Source organism: Pteropus medius, unplaced genomic scaffold (assembly GCF_902729225.1).
Source record: "Pteropus medius unplaced genomic scaffold, Ma_sr-lr_union100, whole genome shotgun sequence".
In the NCBI taxonomy this organism is placed as follows: Eukaryota; Metazoa; Chordata; class Mammalia; order Chiroptera; family Pteropodidae; genus Pteropus; species Pteropus medius.
This window is the reverse complement of record NW_024340693.1, coordinates 2,375,944-2,393,595: the sequence shown is the minus strand read 5'-3', so window position 1 is coordinate 2,393,595 and position 17,652 is coordinate 2,375,944. Positions and strand designations below refer to the sequence as shown.

The 17,652-nt window shown below is 50.8% G+C and overlaps 1 protein-coding gene across 2 annotated transcripts in view; it reads right to left on the bottom strand.

Annotated features, from left to right (window-relative positions):
- FLT1 (fms related receptor tyrosine kinase 1) overlaps positions 1–17,652 on the bottom strand; it is a 151,204-nt gene that overhangs the window by 21,044 nt on the left and 112,508 nt on the right. For both annotated transcript variants that reach the window (XM_039862688.1, XM_039862696.1), the window contains exons 16-20: positions 15,644–15,750; positions 11,538–11,670; positions 6,861–6,965; positions 3,433–3,546; positions 1,555–1,643 (exon numbers count right to left, since the gene is read on the bottom strand). In XM_039862688.1, the coding sequence (XP_039718622.1) occupies positions 1,555–1,643; positions 3,433–3,546; positions 6,861–6,965; positions 11,538–11,670; positions 15,644–15,750 (548 nt within the window). The remainder of the gene's footprint in view (positions 1–1,554; positions 1,644–3,432; positions 3,547–6,860; positions 6,966–11,537; positions 11,671–15,643; positions 15,751–17,652) is intronic.

Below are 17,652 nucleotides of genomic sequence, written 5' to 3'. Positions count from 1 at the left end.
CAGAGGAGGAAGCAAACTCTTCAAAACAAAGGACGCACAAACCCAAACGTTCCATCCTGCCCCGGTCCCTGGGGTGTTCTGCTGGCTTAGTTCTTCCTGAAGCTAGGCCAGGATTTCAGGACTGAAGGGCGTTTGCACTCTTAGCTCAGGGCACCACTTTCCACTTTTTCTTGTTTTTTTTTTCCTCCTTGTCCAATGTAGCACACAGAAAAAGCATTGGAAGGGGAGATAAGAGAGCCGGGTTCTTTTCCCCCGGCTTCATCTCTTGGTAAGTATGTGTCCTTAAGCCAATCACTTGAACTAGCTGATCACAAGTATCTCTCTCAGCTTTAAGATTCTAGTTATGAGAAAGCGTGGTTTAAAGTTGGGTAAAATACAGTCTAGAACACCTACCTGTGTGTCTTTGGCTGGATCAAAGCTAGAGAGATGAGAGGATGGGCCAGCTGTCCAGCGGCTCCTATTTGTGTGCCACCTGATGACTCTCGCCCACGTGACAGAGATGGGCACCATACATGGATGTTGGACACTTGATTCATTACACAGATCAAATAGGTCAGTGGCATTGAGTTGGACCCACCCAATCTTTCTATCTCCATGAGTCAATAATGATGACCATGATAGTTACTGTTACTTCCATTTGATAAATGAGAAAGTGAAATTTAGCAGGACTGAGTACCCTGAGTACCACGGTCTCAGATTTCATCACTGTTAGAGACAGGATTCAAACCCAGGAGGTCTGACTCTGGAGTCCGATGCTTAACCTCCACACTACATTGACTCACCACCAACATTGCTAATTATCAGTTAATAATGTCGAATTGTCTCCCAAGCTTCTCTGGCCCAGAGAAGGCAATGACATGGTTGCCGTGGGTCACACTGGCAAAGCTTTACTAAACTCTTGAACTTGGTTTGCCTTCAGTACTTGGACCCATGTGTTCCTTTTACTAAATACCTTTACTCTAGTGGATAAGACTGATTTGGTGTCTGTATACGGGTGACAAGGGTGGTGAGGGTCAGGGGAAGTGGGAGAAAGGGCTGTAGGAAGAGGAGAAAGTGATTTCTTGGGCCCTATCATCGGTCTATTGTTGACTGTGAAGTCAGTTGATTGAGTCATAAATTCCTGTAATCTAATAAATGGAGACGATTATATTTGCTATCATCTTTTAAGAAACAAATAACTAAGTGATTTGTGTGTGTTTCTATATATCTAGAGAGAGAAAGAGAAATAAGGTTATCAAGATGATCTGATAGATATTTAGATAGATGGCTAGTAAATTTTAACCCCTGATTATCGCTGCATACACTAAGATCAAATATTCTCTGTGCTGTCCAGTGTGTGATATATAACGAAAACATTTTAAAGAGATAAACAATTTTAAAAGAGTGTGATATATAAGCATGGAAGGAAAAAACAGAAAAGGAGGAAAAAGCAGAGATTGAGTTTTAAGCTTAGTCACTGATGGAAAAATATAGGTTTCTCTTGCTTTATGCTGCTATAGCCGAAATGGAAACTCATTGCTATCTTTCAAAATCTCCAACTGCAAAATTCCTTACCTTGTTGAGAAAGAATAAGTCTCGTTTGCTCTTGAGGTAGTTGGATAGGTTCCCATATTTGCAATATTCCACGATCACCATCAGGGGCCCTGTAGCCAAAACAGCATATGCTCAGCCACGCCAAGCCAGTCAGCTATTTGCCAGCCATCAGCGGGTCTCAGAAACCTCAAAACGACTAGTCTTTATATTAGTGGGACCTAGAGATGCAACTTAGGGTGAGAGATTTTTTTCAGTTTAATCCCAGGAGTTTAAAAAATACAAAAGGAATGGGAGATGACTGTGGGTGGGGGAGAAGCAGAAAGAGTAGAAGGAGAAACAACTGAAGAGGGGAGGAGCCAAAGCTGGGGCTCCACCTGTAAGTGCCAGCCACACGCTCTTCTGTGAGTAGAGTAGCCTCAGGACACTGTCACCCACCCCATTGTTAAGCAGCTTAAGAAAGGCTAAAGCAGGGACAGTAAACGTTTTAGGCCTCGCAGGCCATATGGCTACTCGCTCTGCCTTGGTAGTGTCGAAGCAGCCACAGCCGACAGTACAAATGAGTGACTGTGCTCAATAACCCCTTATAAACACGCCAATTTGAACTGCACCCACATTTCGCGTCACAAAATATTACTCTTTTAGTCCCCAACTATTTAATAGAGTCACACTAAGCTCAGAGGCTGACCCCATCGTCTCCTGGGTCTTGGTCAAAAGGAAGCAAGAGGATTGGGTAGGAAGAAACACCGAGCTGCACCGCGAGTCCCACGCGGTGCGCTGAAGGCCGGGCACGAGGCCCGCCGCGGGCCGCAACTTCCGGTTCCGGGTCAAAGCGGGATGACCCGGAACTGTTCGAGCAGGCGGCCGCCCGCGTTCTGTGAGCCAGCGGCCCTGGCGGCCTAGTTCCCCCGAGCTCCCAGAGGCCGAGGCCGGCCCAGTAGAGGGGTGTTCAGTCAGTCAGGACTTCGCTAGTTTAAAAATGCAAGTTAGAGACCCCGACGGCACCTGTTCCCTCCGGGTTACAGAATAAGAGGTGGCTTCCGGTGGTTCCATGACTCCCCGCCACCCGGGAGAATTCGGCGCGTCCCGGGGGCCAGCAACCCTCGCGTTTCGGGGGGAAGGGGTGCTTCCAGCCTAAAGCCGGCTCCGCGGGGCTCCGACGCGCACCCTGAGGTGGGTTCTCTGGTTACCCCCAGTCAGAATCACGGGCGCGAAGCCGAGGCAAACAGAACGAGGTTGCCAAGGCAGAGAACTCGAGGAAGAGCTTCTCACCTGGCATTACTCAGGGATGATAGAGAAGCAGGTAGCTGTGTCTAGGTCCTCGGGACTCTAGCTCTGGCCTCCCCAGCCCTTAGCATCTTCCCCCCACCGCCCCCCGTAGCCGGTAGGCCTTCCCGGCTGCCTTTCATCTCTGCTACCTTTGCCGGGCTTGGAAAACATTTACAAGCGTAGGTCCTTTACACCCTTCTTTCCGGCTCCAGCAGTGATCACGCACCTACAGCCAGGCACTAACCTTGCCATAGGGGCGGATGGAAGGGTCTTCAAGAACACTTACTGCTTTAGGTGAAGCTTCAAGGGATGCACAACCTATGCATTTACCTTAGCCCTGGTCACACTCCTTCAAAGTCATCATTCCAGAAAAACCCCCTCCACTTGGCCTAGAGCCCGCGGAAGGAGATCTGAAAGGGAGTCCTTTTCAGAACCTTTAACTATATAGGGAAAGCTTTTCTAGGGTGGGAGCCTCCTTTTATAAGTAGACAAACTATTTCCTCTGGAGCAGCTGAAAGGCCATTTTCCAGGAGGTGAGGGGGGGCAGGGCTAGGGAGAAGGAGCTGCAGGTCGGAGAACTCCACTGTGAGGGAGTGGATCGTGAGGCGGAGCCGCCGGCCCCTTCTCATTTACCTCCTTGCTTGGTACAGGCTCCCAGCAGGTTGACGACGTTCAGATGGTGGCCGATGTGGGTCAAGATCTTGAGCTCAGTCATCAGAGCTTTGTACTCGCTGGCCGTGGCCCCCTCTGTGTGAGAAGCAAGGAAGAGTCAAGGCGACCGGACAATGGGGCCCTTTCCGCCGGAGGCGGCATTCCTGCCCCCCAGGTTTGTCACTCTTCAGCTGGTTGCTTCACTAACTTCCCCATATTCTGCAGAAGGGCCAAGTCTGCAGACTGTTTTCATTACTCCCACCCTCCCGAGCCAACATCCTTTCGATTACAGTAAGGCGCAGCGTGGTGGTGGGGTTAGTCGCCGCACATTTCCTCTCTCTGGACCTAGTCCTGTTCAGTAATGGGCTGACTCAGAGCAGGGCACCTTGTGGAAGCGCCTTCCAGAGGCTTCCCTTCTGCCAGTACCAGGCACGGCCAGAACCATCCAGGCAGGGGATGTGCCCACAGTGCACCTCTTTCTCTCGCTTTTCCCCTCTTTGAGGAGTTACAAAGGAGCACAAGGGGCCTGCAAGCAGCAAGGGGGCCACTTCTGTAAACATCGTCATCGTCGTGTGTTACGTGCTCCCTTTAACCTTTTCCTCCCCAGAGTCCTCAGGGTTAGCGCAAGTTGCGAGGATCTGTAAGCCTCTTGACTTCAGTTTCATTCTCAGAGATAAACGACGTCAGTCCAAGAATTAGCAGAGTCTAAAGCTAAATTAAATTGGTTATCTCTCTTTGTTCCCATTGGTTGATTTCTAAGGCATTTAAACATTTTAAGTTATTGTTAGAAGCAAAAAAGTCATATAATTTGCCGTAAAATTTTCTAACGATATGATATATGTAGAGTAAAAAGTGAAAGCCACTCCAACCAACTTACCTTTTTAGAAGTGACCGCTGTTCGTCGTTAGGAGTTTCAGACCTTTTTCTATGCATTTATAAATATCCAAACAAAGGTTTTTGTTGTTGTTGTTCGTATAAATGGGATTACATGCATATTTTTAAAAATTTGCTTTTACCCCTTTTATATGTTGAAGATTTTCCATTCTTTTTGATTGATCAATGGCATTCCTAACGTTTAGACTATACAGGGTGGTTTTTTTTGTTTGTTTTGTTTTGTTTTTTTGCCATTACAAATGATGCAGCCTGTGTGTAATCTTTGTACACGTGTGTGAGTATTTCTGGAATGGGGCGATGGACGTGCATTTGACATAGTGGTAAATACCGACATATTTCATAAGCACAAATCATTTTTTAATAATAACCAGATAAACTCTAGCCTCCCTACGAGCTCGGGATTGGCTCACAGCACTCAACATTTATTTGTTAGATAAATAAACAGCATGATTATTATTCTCATTTCAGACATAGGCATAAGGCCCAAAGGTTAAAGGTTTTACCGAAGCGCTTCGAAAGAGCTTCTGGCTCATGGCATTTGACAGTCTGCCTTTGCAGTTTCTCCTCGAAACAGATGGCCGGCCAATTTAAAAACAAGAAAGCTGAATGGAAGTGGTATTTAGGAATTTTATATAGTGGGTTATTTGGCAGTCTTTTTCAGTCAAGGCTGATGGGAACAAAAAGATAAACACTTATGAAGATATTAGGCACACTATTTCTGTTTGCATAGAGCAGATTCTCTGGGTCTCTAAAAAAAGCTCGAGTCAGAATTTTCCCTCTCAGACTCCTCAGTCCCTGCATGCATTTATGACTCCTTAGCACCGAGGAAAACCAGGCTTTCTGGCTCAGGTGGTTCCATTTGTGGGCAGGGCCCATAATAGACAAACGTGGGCAGCAGACTGACGTCTCCTGGAGAGAGAGTGTGGTGGTGGTAGGCAGGGAAATGGTGCTGGCTGAGGAAGCAGCTGCTTCCAGATTCAGTTTCGACGTGTCTCAGGATTGGACACAACATTGCCTCCGGAACACAGGCCACGATCACTTTTGGAGTGATGGGGCATTCCAGGAGGCGGCCTCCGCAGCCCTCCTGAGTGGCACTGTGGGGGAAAGCACTGCCCTCAAAGCTGGGAGACTGGCATCAGACCCTTACTTCTGCACTGGGAGCTTGCGGAGGCTGTTAACCTTTCTGGGCCACGTGTCTTCATCGACATTCTAGGATAATGTCTACCTCTCAGGCTGCAGAGAGGACAGTAAGGAAAATGGCAGTTTTGGGTGGTTCCTCCACATATATTAAAGCACCCAGTCTGGGGCTTTCTCACATAGCAGCCACGTTGATGACTCTTCTCTTCGGAATCTGGGGTGGGGCTGTCCGGGCTGGGGAGTTGGAATGCAGGATTTTCACAGAAATACCTGCCACCATCCGAGTCGTCCATCTCCCACAAAAGTCCTGGCTCCTGGGTGCCAACTCCCTTCCTGGTTACTTTCAGACTACAACTCTCAGATTCTCCGTAGAGTGTTATCAAAGCCTTTCCTTGCAAAAGACAGCCGTTCGATGTGGAAAATGTCATTACTTGATACTTCTGCAGTGATGGTGTCAGTGCTGGAAGAGGAGCTTTGAAGTCCCCCGAGCAAATGGCCCCCTTCTCCGGGAACCTTCGCTGGGTACCTGCTTAGTCGGGGGCATGGCTCCCCGAGCCTCAGGCCCCTGCCAATACCTGGGAGACTTTGGAAGGCTGCAAACCAGCCGTTGGGCTTTCAGTCCTGTTTCTTTTGGTTTGGGGACTTTAAAACGCGTTAAAGTGACATAAAAATCTAGCACGAACGAGGAGACGAAGTATTTTCTACACAAAGACCTGAGTCTTTGAGATGTTTGGTTTATACACTTTTCACTGATTTTCACTCAGCCTGCCTTGTGGCGGTGCTCATAGGTCACTGTGTGACCTGGCTCTACCTGCCAGTGCATCGCGGACTGGTTGTATCATTCAGCGCTAGGAAGGAAGATAATTCGTTTGTGGTGTTGTTGTTTTTAATTTCTAAAGAGAAAATGTTTTATGGTTGGGACTTGACAGTGTAAAATAATTTATGGCTCTGATGCACTCGTTTGTTCAGTTTTCCAGGTTTCCTTTACGGTCAAGTCAAACCCCAGCTTAACCTTCGGGATTTATGATGTACAGCTAAATTTCCATTTTGACGTCATAGTGGATCATTCCAAAATGTTGAACCTGTGGTTACCATGGTCCCTGATAATCTAGGGTCTGAGATGTGGTGGGGGAAAGATCTCCAAGATCACAGAAATTGTTTTCCTGTGGACCAGGCTGCGTTGTTTCATTTACAAAGTTTGTGCTGAGCTCCTGCTGGCCTATTCTAAAACTCCTGACGTAAAGATGCTTCTGGCAGCAGAGGGAAGTTTTGTGGGCAGAGCAGAAACAGCTTGTGTGTGTTCCCAGGCTGTGTTCACCTAGTATAAATGTTTAGGGGATGTAATGGGTCGGTCGAAAGCCAAACTACAGTGTCCATACCTTTCAGCATCTTCACAGCCACAGTCCGGCATGTGGGTGATTTCTTAATGCCAAACGCAGATGCTTGAACCACTTTTCCAAAGGCCCCTCTTCCGAGCGATTTGCCTATAATGAAAAGAAGACATTGGTTTATTTGCTGAGCCAGCTGGGCGAGTTTAAGTCTTTTTCAGGAAGGAGGTGTCACCTTTCCCATGTGCGTATGTGTGGCGTGAGGCGTGTAGCTCTAAATGGGGTCTCCAGTGAACCGGCCCCAGAGAGTCAAAGTGAGGGACACATTTCTGGAGTGTCTTCCTTCCACCTCTTTCCTGTGCTTCTGAGGCACCCTCGTCCTTCTCAGCTAGGCTGGGCCCCTGGAAGGCACTGGCGCTGGTGGACGGCGGGTGTCCTCACAAAGTCCCCCCGGAAGGGAGAGGCCACCAAGTCCTGGGCAGTCTCCTCAGTTGTGTAATAATCTAATCAGCAAGCATGTGTCCCTGCGCTTAACCTAAGTCCCTTTTCTTGCCACTTCAGATCATCTGATGTGTTTTTAGCAGAAAGGAAGAAATCGAGAATGGTGTTTATTGCTGTTGGTTATAATAATGCTTCATAGCTAAGAAAGAACCACTACGTCCTATCTGACTTCTTTGGCAGGCAGAATATTCCCAGGATCCCTGATAAGACTTCAGATTACAAACCTTCGCGGTCAGCCACTGGCAGTAATTTGTTTCAACCGCAGGGAGGTTGCCGAGTGCAAGGACAAAGCAAGGTGTCTGCAGTGGCACCCGTTAGGTCCTGCCGGGGCGCCTGTGGACATGTTTCTTTCCTCGCCCTTGTGTGAGGCGGCCTGACAGAGGGGCAGTGACCATGTCTGAATCTGCCCAGAACCTCGCCCCGTGCCCGCTGCGCAGAAGGCCCCTGTCCATTCGTGCAGAGGGGACAGTGGTGCTGGGGAATTTGTGGGGTGTTCAAAGCCCGGCTCCTACAGTCCCGGGCAAGCGGAGGGGACGCGAGACCTTGAAAGTGATGCTCCGTGAGGAGGGCACCCCGAGAAACCTCAGCTCCCCTGCATCTCAGGGGATAAGTGGCTAAGCTAAGGAGAGCCCAGAGAAGCAGTGCACTTCAAGCCCGATGGGGCGAAAGGAAGAGGGGCCAAAGCAGTCACCCTTTTTGGTTCTTGGGGTGGGGCGGGGGGAGCCAAGAAAATGCCTCTGGTGGAAAGTTAAGTCCTCGTAACTAGAGTGTTAATTTAACACAGCAGCCTCCTCTCCCAGCCGAGTCTTCTTTCTCAGACTGTTCCGATAACATGCCTTGAGTTAGCCAGCCAGCCAGCCCATGCCAGCCAGCCACTCCTCCTCTCCTTGCCCCCTTTAAACTCTCCCCTCCCTCCCTCCCTCCTCCCCCTTCTTCTCCCTCCTCCCTCTTCCCTTCCTTCCTCCCTCCCCCCTCTCCTATTCCAATCCCTTTCCCTAAAGGACATAGTTTCTCATTTGTTAAGATTCTTGTACAGGTTGTCGTAAAGTTTTCCTGCTGCTTCATCCCGTTGGAACCTTCATGCTTTTATGCACAACCGCTCAGTAACGAAGATGTCTTCACACTACCTCCGCCTAGTATCTTCGCTGCCAGCCACCCTGGCGTCCACTTAGGAGGCAAGAGAATTGCATTTTCCAGCGTAATCATATGAGCCGCTCTGTAGCCGTCTCTGCGTCTCTCTCAGAGGGACGCACTCTGCATTAGGAGGGGCGCGCTGGCGACATGCTTTTCCTCTGTTCACATGTGCCTGTAGTGACTGACAAAGCCCGTTCCTCTCAGAGGAGGTACCCCGGGCAGGGACGTAGTCAGTGCGTCCTTCTTCAGGTAAAATCGTCCGAGACACAGACCAGCACGGGGACTTGGTTTAAGTGGCAGAGCCTCGGTGGCCTGAAGGTGCTGGATATGGGGACTGTGGGGACCATGTGCGGAGGAAGCACCAGCAGACACTGCCTCCAACTCGGCGGCACTGGCGCATCTGAGTGGAGGCTTACTCCCTGCGGTTTAGGATGAGACCGCTTTTCTTTTGAAGTACTTTCTACCATCTCGTGAAGAGCCCCGAGCCTGGAAATAGTACGACACTCTGGACCTTGGGACAACCGTCCACAGGCCGCCTGCTCGTTTGGGGCGGGCGGGATGCTTCGCACACTGCAGCCTCCGTGCACTCCCTTAGCCGTCGTGTCAGGGTTCGGGGGCTTCGCTCCTGTTGGTGAGAATCGGTTCGTTCTCCCTTGGCTTCCCCCAGTCTTTTCCTTTATTCTCTCAGAAGCTTCCTGCTGCCTCACAAAACAGCAGGAAGCTGTCGTGGGCCCTTTAATGTCCGACCCGTCGGACTCCGTTGGCAGACCCGCAGTTCCAGTTCCAGGGAGCCTGGTCACATTGGCCTCGACCTCGTCTGATCCTTTTTTCCTTAAAGACCTTCTTAGTGCTACCTAAATGCCACTAACTAGCTCAGCAAACTGCTAGGTCATTGTCATACAATGAAGGGATATTGGAATTTCCTCCAAGAATGACTGGCCAGGGTCCCTGGGACACTCCAGACAGACTGCATGGGAGCATGGGGCTGGACCCCTGTCTGTCATTCAGAGCCGGTCTTACAAGAGGCAGCAGTGGTCTAGGCACCATCCGCTTGCCAAGTTCCAGACTCCTTGCGTTGTTTCCCATATTAGCTAATTCTGCATTTATTTTCCAGAAGGAAGATGTAATGGCAGGCATTATCCCAACGTCTGTGATAATTTGTAGAAGCTGAGTCCTCTCTGACGCTTAGTGAGGAATCACTAACAAAACAGTTTCTTTACTTACCGGATTTCAGGAATTTCAGTGGCAGCGACACCTGTGACCTAAGCTCCCACTGTATCTGTCTACCGGGCGCTGTGAGTTCTGACTTCGCTGCTAAGAGTAACCCACAGAGCGCACACGGCTGGAATGAGACGCGCCCTGCTCGGTGCACTTCGTGCGTCTGAAGCCCCTCCGCAGCTGCCCGTCAAGCCGCCTTTCCTCTTTTTCTGTGCAGACGTAACCTTGGTTACTTTCCTTCCAGATGTTGCCTCAGATCGCTTTCTGTCGTTTACTTGGCTGAACAAAGAAACACAAATCTGAGGCCTGTTGCTCCCCAGTTAGTAGGAGAGCACCCCTCGGGCCCTTGGGGCCCCGCTCTGCATTGAAGGACAGGTAGCTGGTGTGCCACACTTTCTCTCTGTCGTCAAAGACACTCACGTATCCGTTAACCAAATCATAGCATCTGGCAACTCTGGGAAGTAAGAGAGCCGTGAGAAAGACCTTCATCAAGGAGACTCTCCTGAAGTGGGCTCCCTGAGACCCACAGAGCCTCGGGGGTTCCGGTGGGGGGCTCAGCAGTGTCCTTGCGTGTGATGGATCGCGATGACACGAGGCCAAGGGGTGAAGAAATGGGAAGCTCACGTGCCCTATTCTGGAAGAAGCATGTTTGATTGTGACCAATAACTCTGGCAAGCAACGTGGCCTGAGAATGGCTTTCATTTGTGGGAATTTATCCCATGTCCCCTGCCAAGGTCACTGCAGGGGCCCGGGCTAGCTGCCACGTAGCTTAGACTTGCAGAAGGAACTCATCTCCTGTGCCACCTGCCCTTAACTACTCTAAATTTAGTTGATATTTTTTTCCCCGTCAGCAGCCATTACTGGCTTTTGCCTCTCCAGCTTTTTACTGCTTTCCAAGTTTCTTCCTCAAGCCAAAGAGAACATGCTCTTGGGGCCAAGTATTCGTTCTTGTGTAGGAGGAAAAGTAAGTGGAATCATTTCAAGGCCCAAGAGAACAAAAAAGTCATTTCTCCCTCTCTGTCGCCTCACACCTCAACGCAGGCTGCAGTGGGGAGGGGAGGCCGTGCCGTGGAATTTGGAACAGCGGGCCCTCACACTGAGTGACAAGCTCCAGGAACGCGGGAGGCATGATCTGTTTTCCTGGTTCCAGCCACTAATGACTCTGGCGTGCATAGGCATGAGTGGAAAACTTTCAGAAGCTTTCGCAGCCCAGATACTTCGGGTGGGAGTGAGTGAGGCCCCCATGCTTTGTAGCCACGGCAGGAGATTAATTCACGCTGTGGTGTCTGAGCTGGAGCAACTAGTGGGGAGCACATTTGCCTGGTGTTGATGGCGTCCGTGTTACCTGGAAAACAACAGCCCTTGCCCTTCGAATGACCCCAAGGGCTTTCTCCACTGGACATTTCAAATACCCCGGGAAACTCGGAGCCGACGATGAGTGGATTCGTGCGCGGCCTTGCAGAGCACCAGCTTCCACCAGACGTTTGGTTGTGCCATCCTCGTCCTGAGCTATCTTCAGGGCACACAGTTCAGACTCCTCACAATTGTCACTAAGCGTGCCTGCGCTCGTAAGGCTCCCGGTGGGACTCTCCTCTCTCCCTCACTTCTCTGCCTTTATGGCGAGCGCCGTCATGCTGAGCGGGGAGGGATCAGACGCCGAGTGTCTGCTGCTCAGAGGAGGTGCTTGAGAACCGTGGAGAGCACGAACAGATGCTCCCTGTCCCCTGACCTCGCGTCTCAGCATCCTGTCAGGGTCCTTCACCCCTGTGCCCACCCCCTTGCCAGGCCGTTGCCGGCGGGACGGCAGAATCTCAAAGCAGTGCACACAGTAGGTGCTCGTCCCGGGTTCAGGAATCTGTTGGACAAATACATTACCCAGTTTAAGTCTCTCCCGGGCAAACTCCCACTTGCTGGCGTCGTAAGGGAGACGCTCGCACTGCTCGTCCAGGGGGACTTCATCTGGATCCATTATGATTGACAGGTAGTCCGTCTTTATTTCCGTAGAAGACTGAGAAACAAAGAGACCTCAAAGTCACCAACAAGGAAACGACTTAAAGACCCCTGGCTGTCCAATATAAAACAACATTTGGCACGTCTGCTGCTTTTTGGGTTTATCTGGTTGACACCTGTGGTGGGGACAGACAGGAGCCCACTGTGTACACATGCGCACGTCACACCTGCACGTGCAGTGTCACGGGACAGGCCTTACTTTTCCCACACCGCGTCTCTGTAGTGCGAGCTCTGCTGTCCTATCTCATATAAAACGCGCTTGGATTCTCCGGTGACCTTATTGGTTGCTCTTAATTAGCCTGTGACAGTCCTTCTCTAAAAAATGCAAAGGATTTTCATAAAACTGTTCCAAACAGTGACTGACAATAACTTTCCGTGGCCACTCTGTGTCAGCGGGAGTACATATCACCGATGGGTCGACAGGGCGCTCCATGGCTGTAGCTTTCCTACATTTGCAAGAAAGGCCAGAGGTGGCAAAGGAAGCCCACTGCCCGTGGGACATTCGAGAGGCACGTGTCATATGTAGTGAGGGCCTGTCCCCTTAGCTGCGGCAGCTGCCTGAAATGGCTACAGGGTCCGTTGGTGACATTAGGATAAGATTTACCTTCAGTGAGAAGTAGAAGTGGATTATTTCACCAGCCGAGGAGCTCGACTTACAGCCATGTCCCAGATTCGTTCGGCGTTGGTGGGATGTCAAATAAGGAAGGCGAGCGTCTGCCTGCGAGTGCTTGTTTTATCTCGGTAATGCCAGTCAACCCCAGGAAATACCCTTTATTCCAGATCATTCTTACTGTCTTAGACTCAAACCCACGGGTGTATTTCTTGTTAATCGTAGAACTGACTTCCCTTATGTGGGCTGAACAGAGAGGAAGTAAGCTCGCCCACCCTAAAAGTTATGCGAACTTTATTTCAATGCATTCTAGGGCCCGTCCTTCAGCGCCTGTCCTTTACAGGGTCAGAGTTCAGCAGAGAAGACAGCCTCCCCAGCACACCATCCCACACCCGCCCACATTCTTCAGCCCTCACCCCGCTCTGGGCTGTCACCGCTCACCTCATCCATCACTTGCAGTCAGACTCTTTCTCACAAAAATTATCACTAACTGCTCAAGGCAGAAAGATTTGCCTGGCCTCCACAAAGAATGGAAAACAGGAAGACCTGGAGCACGTTTGTCACGAACTGCCATTTGCCCCTGGTGTCGGCTGTAGGGGCCCAGCCTGGCAGACACTCGTGCGAGTCTGTGAGGCTGTGGAGGGGTGTAAATTCCTATGCGGGGTCCTGGGTGTTCATTAGAGAAGCTGCTGGCACAGGTTATGTGACTAAACTTTTCAGTGTCCAGTGTGCCAAGGCCACAAGTAGCAACTCCAGTCTTCAGAGAGCAGAAGAGTGCTGAAGCCTGGCAGGGACATCTTGGGTTCTGCAGGGGGCCGGGATGGGGGCGGCAGTGGTGTTGGTGGAGGTGCCGAGGGGGCAGGCGAGGGAAAACAATGTCCCCGTGTGGCACCTGTGGAATGTGATGGTTTATCTCAATAAGGCAGATGAGAGGAAACACCAAAAAACCTGCAGTAAGGGCTCTGAGGACAGCGTGATAGCAGACTCTTAGTTGACAAATGTTTATTCTCTCGGTTGACATTAACACTGAGCAGCGGGGGTGTTGCACCACCAAGCGCTTCAGAGCCCAGGCGTGGAGGCTGACTGCCCAGACCTGCATCACAGCTCGACCTCTGACCAGCCCAGAGTGTCCCCCGAGTTGCTGACCTTTCCTAAGCCGAGTTCCTTCTCTGTAAAATGGTGATGAGCGTCCTTATCTCAGAGGGTCCCGAATATCAATGAAATAATCCATGTAAAACTGTCAGAACTGGGCCCAGGTGCAATAATAAGCATCAGTGAAGCTAGCTATGATTATAACACCAGCCTAGGCAGGGTGGGGATGAAAAGGCAAAGTAGTCTTTATCACAAATGAGGGATTTACCTGTGGTTAGAGGAACCACGTGCAAATAGCTTTTGATGCCTTATTCCTCTCTGCCTCCTACAGCCAGTCACTTGTCCAGCTTTATGGGCATTCTGTCGTTTAGATGATAATCTCTCCCGCTCATCCTTTCTTATCAACATCAGAATGCCATAGAATTTTAGAAATACAACAGATCTATTCAATTTAGTCCCAATTTGCCTTTCCAGTTTTTTGTCCACTGTGCTCCTGTGTGCGAAGTAGCCAGACCCCTGCCCTGATCTGGGGAGTGGGAAGCCGCAGGGCTGTGTTTTTCTGCTGCTTTCCTTCCAGCCACAGCCTTCAAAGTCTGTCTCTGAACCGCGCTGTCTCTGAAGTCCCCCCCCGCCCCCCGCCTTTGAACTCCCGCAGCCTCTGCGCCTCCCTCGCAGCCTCGGCCCGCTTCCCTGTGTGCCTGTCTCCCTTTTCAGATGCTATTGTTTGACCCTCGTTTCCTTCTAATTGTCATGTCTCAGAACCATCGCCACACGGCGAAAGCCTGAGGTTACGCATCCACCGCAGAGGATGGCTGCGCGCCTCACTTCTCGCCCTAAAAAGTACACTTCATTGGTTTTGAACATCAAGTCTATGGCCAAACAACCTGGGTTCAAAACCCAGCTCCAGCTCTAATTAGCACTGCGACTTTGGACAAGTTACTTGAAGTCTCTGAGCCTCGGTCTCCCTCTCTGTAAGACGATGCTGTCTTCGCCGCTTTGAGTTGTTTAAGGGGTTGATGGAGATGCTACGCAGAGAGCTTCCCACAAGGCCTGGCACGTTGATAAGGGCCGATGCGTCTCTAGGCATCGCGGAGGCCTCTCTGACTTTTTTCAGGTTTTCTTGATTTTACCTCCTAAATCTCTCTTGACTCTAATCATTTAGACTGAGCGGCCATCGTTGCTTACACGGACGGCTGTGAAGCCTCCGAGGAGTCTCTGTTCACTGTCCCCGGCCCCCCTCCATTCTCCTCACAGCAGCCACAATGATCTTTGCAGACACAAATCTCCCGCACTGAAATCACTACCTGGGCTCAGCAGCCCTGCTCCCCGCTCCCAGGCTTCCCGTTCTAGAATACGGACCAGCTTCCTTACTGTGGCCTGCCAGCCCTGCCTGGTGGTGCGGTCTCCTGTCTCCCTGCCTTGTTCCCACCACTGCAGCCCCGCTGGCCTCTGTCAGCCTCTGTCTCACGATGTCCCTCTGCCCCGGCCCAGCTTCACGTGGCTCTTCTCCGCCTGCAACAACCTTCCCCTCCTCCTCTGCCTGACCACACCCTCACGCGTCCTCCCGTCGGCTGATTCCAGTTACACTTTCACGTCTGTCTAGTAGTTGATCACAGTGGGTTTCCGCCCTGGGCTGCACACACTGTCATCCGTTCTCCACTGTCACCAGAAAGCCTTACCCAGGGCCCGGCGCTCCGCCTTGAGCAGGCACAGTAAATATCTGAGGCATGAATGAGTGAATGAACGCATGAGCATCGGCTCTTTCCCCATTGAGCTTAGAGAAGCAGGTCAGGCTGCAGGCCTCACAGAGAAATCTGATGTCCCGACTTCCGACCCCAACCTCGCGTTCCCAAGAACTCGGTTTCCCAAGGGGTGCGGCAGGCGTGCAGTGCAGGGCACGTCTGTGTTTCCGTGTTGTGACAGGTGCGTCAGCGGTGCGCCCGTAGTTGGCTTTTTATTTCTTAGGTTCAGTAAAAGAAGGTTTCATGGGTCTCATACTGAATTTAATTGAAAGACTTCTTTACATACTTTTAGATCCTAAGTATCCTTTCTGTGCCTGGGAATATTCATCTGCCTGTGTTCTAGCCTTTTGTGAACACCCCACTTTATGGATTAGAGACATTTAACTGATTCACTTTTCAGCGTTCACCAGGAACGAGAGGGAAGGGAAAGACGTCTAACGTTTGTTCAGTGCCTGCACGAGACATCAGCCGGGCACCTTAGACTCTCACGTAGAAAGGAGCATAGAACCGACCTGAAATGTTCTTACCCTTTTCAGTTTTCGGATAAAGAGAGTTAGCAGGAGCCAGAAGAGAGTCGCAGCCACACACGTGCACGTCAGCGTGATGAGCTCCAGGTTGGATCTGTCCGAGGTGCCTGGAGAGACACAACACCAGGGTGGTGCTAAGCCGGTCCTCAGGCTTAGGGACCCCGCAGTTTCGTAGGCGAGGCCGGGGCCCTGGATGGCACAGAGGCATTTGGCACTGATGCCCTCGGGGCTTCTCATTCCTGCCCGTGGGATTGTCCTAATCTACCCCCACTAAACTAGGAGACTTTCCAGAAATCATGCCGTTGAGTGTGCAAACTTCATAGTCCCAGAAATGGCCAATTAAATATCAGGAGAAATTAAGAATGGGAAAAAATTAAGACAGGAACAAAAGCTATTGAACTGCTAAATCTGGAAGATATTAAATCTCCCTAATGGATTTTAGAGGGAATTCTAAAAAAAAAAAAATTACGTATCAGGGCTCCCTTGGGACTCACAAAATTCTTCAAAGTAGGTTTTAGAAATAAAAATAAAGCTCAAGGACTGTCACAATTGCTTGCTCCTTTTGGAACCCCCAGGCCAAGTCACCCACGTCCAGCTCCCCACGTCTAGGGGCTCTGTTGCTGACCTCTCAGCGTCAGCCTGTGGTGACTGAGGTGAGAAGAGGTGACCAAGAGGTGACCGCTGAGGTGGGGTTCCTCCCAGTCACCTCCCGCCACAGGATCACAGAGATCAAAGGCTGAGCGCTTGTGCCCCAGGACCAGAAAGAAAAGACTCTGAATATTCAAGAGAAGCCTCCACAGGGGAAGCGCTCTGGGATTTACAAAGGAATGCCCCCGTGGGCGGGAAAGTGTCCCAGGGGACAGTTCCTCAGAAATTCTAAAGTGACGTCCTGAGCCTTTAACTTCGTGAAAAGGAGACAGAGGCTTAGTATTAATTTAGGCCAAGAACAAATGAAACTTATTTTTTTTTTAGAAATGATGACCTGGGTGATACCATTTATCGGGCACTTAGTTGCCAAGCTCTCGCAATCACCCTACGAAGTAGGTGGCAGTGACATCCTGTTTCACAGATGAACACATCGTCTCGCTGGCTCTTTGTTCCAAGTCTACAGAAACGTATTGCGCCCTACCACAGGCCAGGAGGAGACGGGAAGATGAATAAGGGACAGTTGGCACTCAAGGAGCTCGCTCACAGCCTAATCAAGAGACAAATCAAAAGAAATGAGACAAAAAGGGTTTCAGAGGTTGAGAGAGTGTAACCGCTTGGAAGAAGAGACATTTGAAGGGGATTTCGACCTATAGAGGTGAAGGCAGGGGAGGGGAATATAGGCAGAGGGATCAGTATGAGTAAAGACCCAGCCTGGGAAACGGCAGGGAACTGGTGAGAGCTAGGACAGGGCCAGACCCTGAGCACCCCGGGCATCTGCGTGGAGGTTCTCCGCCCTGAATCACAGTATAATAGTGCACGAGCTGGGAACCTGCGCCTCTTGGCTCATGGGTTCAGCCGCCGAGTACATGCACTTCCTGCTGCACCCCGTAGCCCCTGCAGTGTGCCTGCCTTTCAGTGTAGAGGGCAAACTGACATTTTCTGTGCGTCCGTCCCATGCCAAAGTCCTGCCCGTTCTACTCCCATGGCTCATGAAATCGTCGCCTCCTGTGCTAGCCCGCCATCACTGCCTAAATCAAGGCGCCGTCAGTTCTCCCCTGGACAACTGCTTCAGCTTCTTAACCAGCCCAGAGTCCTCCAGTCTCTCCTCCATCCTGGAGCCCGAGTGGCCGTCCCAAATCACAGACCTAATCCCATTACTCTGCTGCCCAAGGGCGTGGTCTGGAGCCCAGGGTCTGGAATTCAGATCCTAATGGCGAGTATGTTCGAAGCTGGAGCGAAGCAGTGGGATGTAGGGTTTGGTTCTCTGGTTCCCTCCCTCCCTGGCGTTGAGAAGAGAGCCTGGTACGTAATCGGTGTCCCGGAGACACGGGCTGCGTGAGTGAGTGTGGCTGCATGTGCCG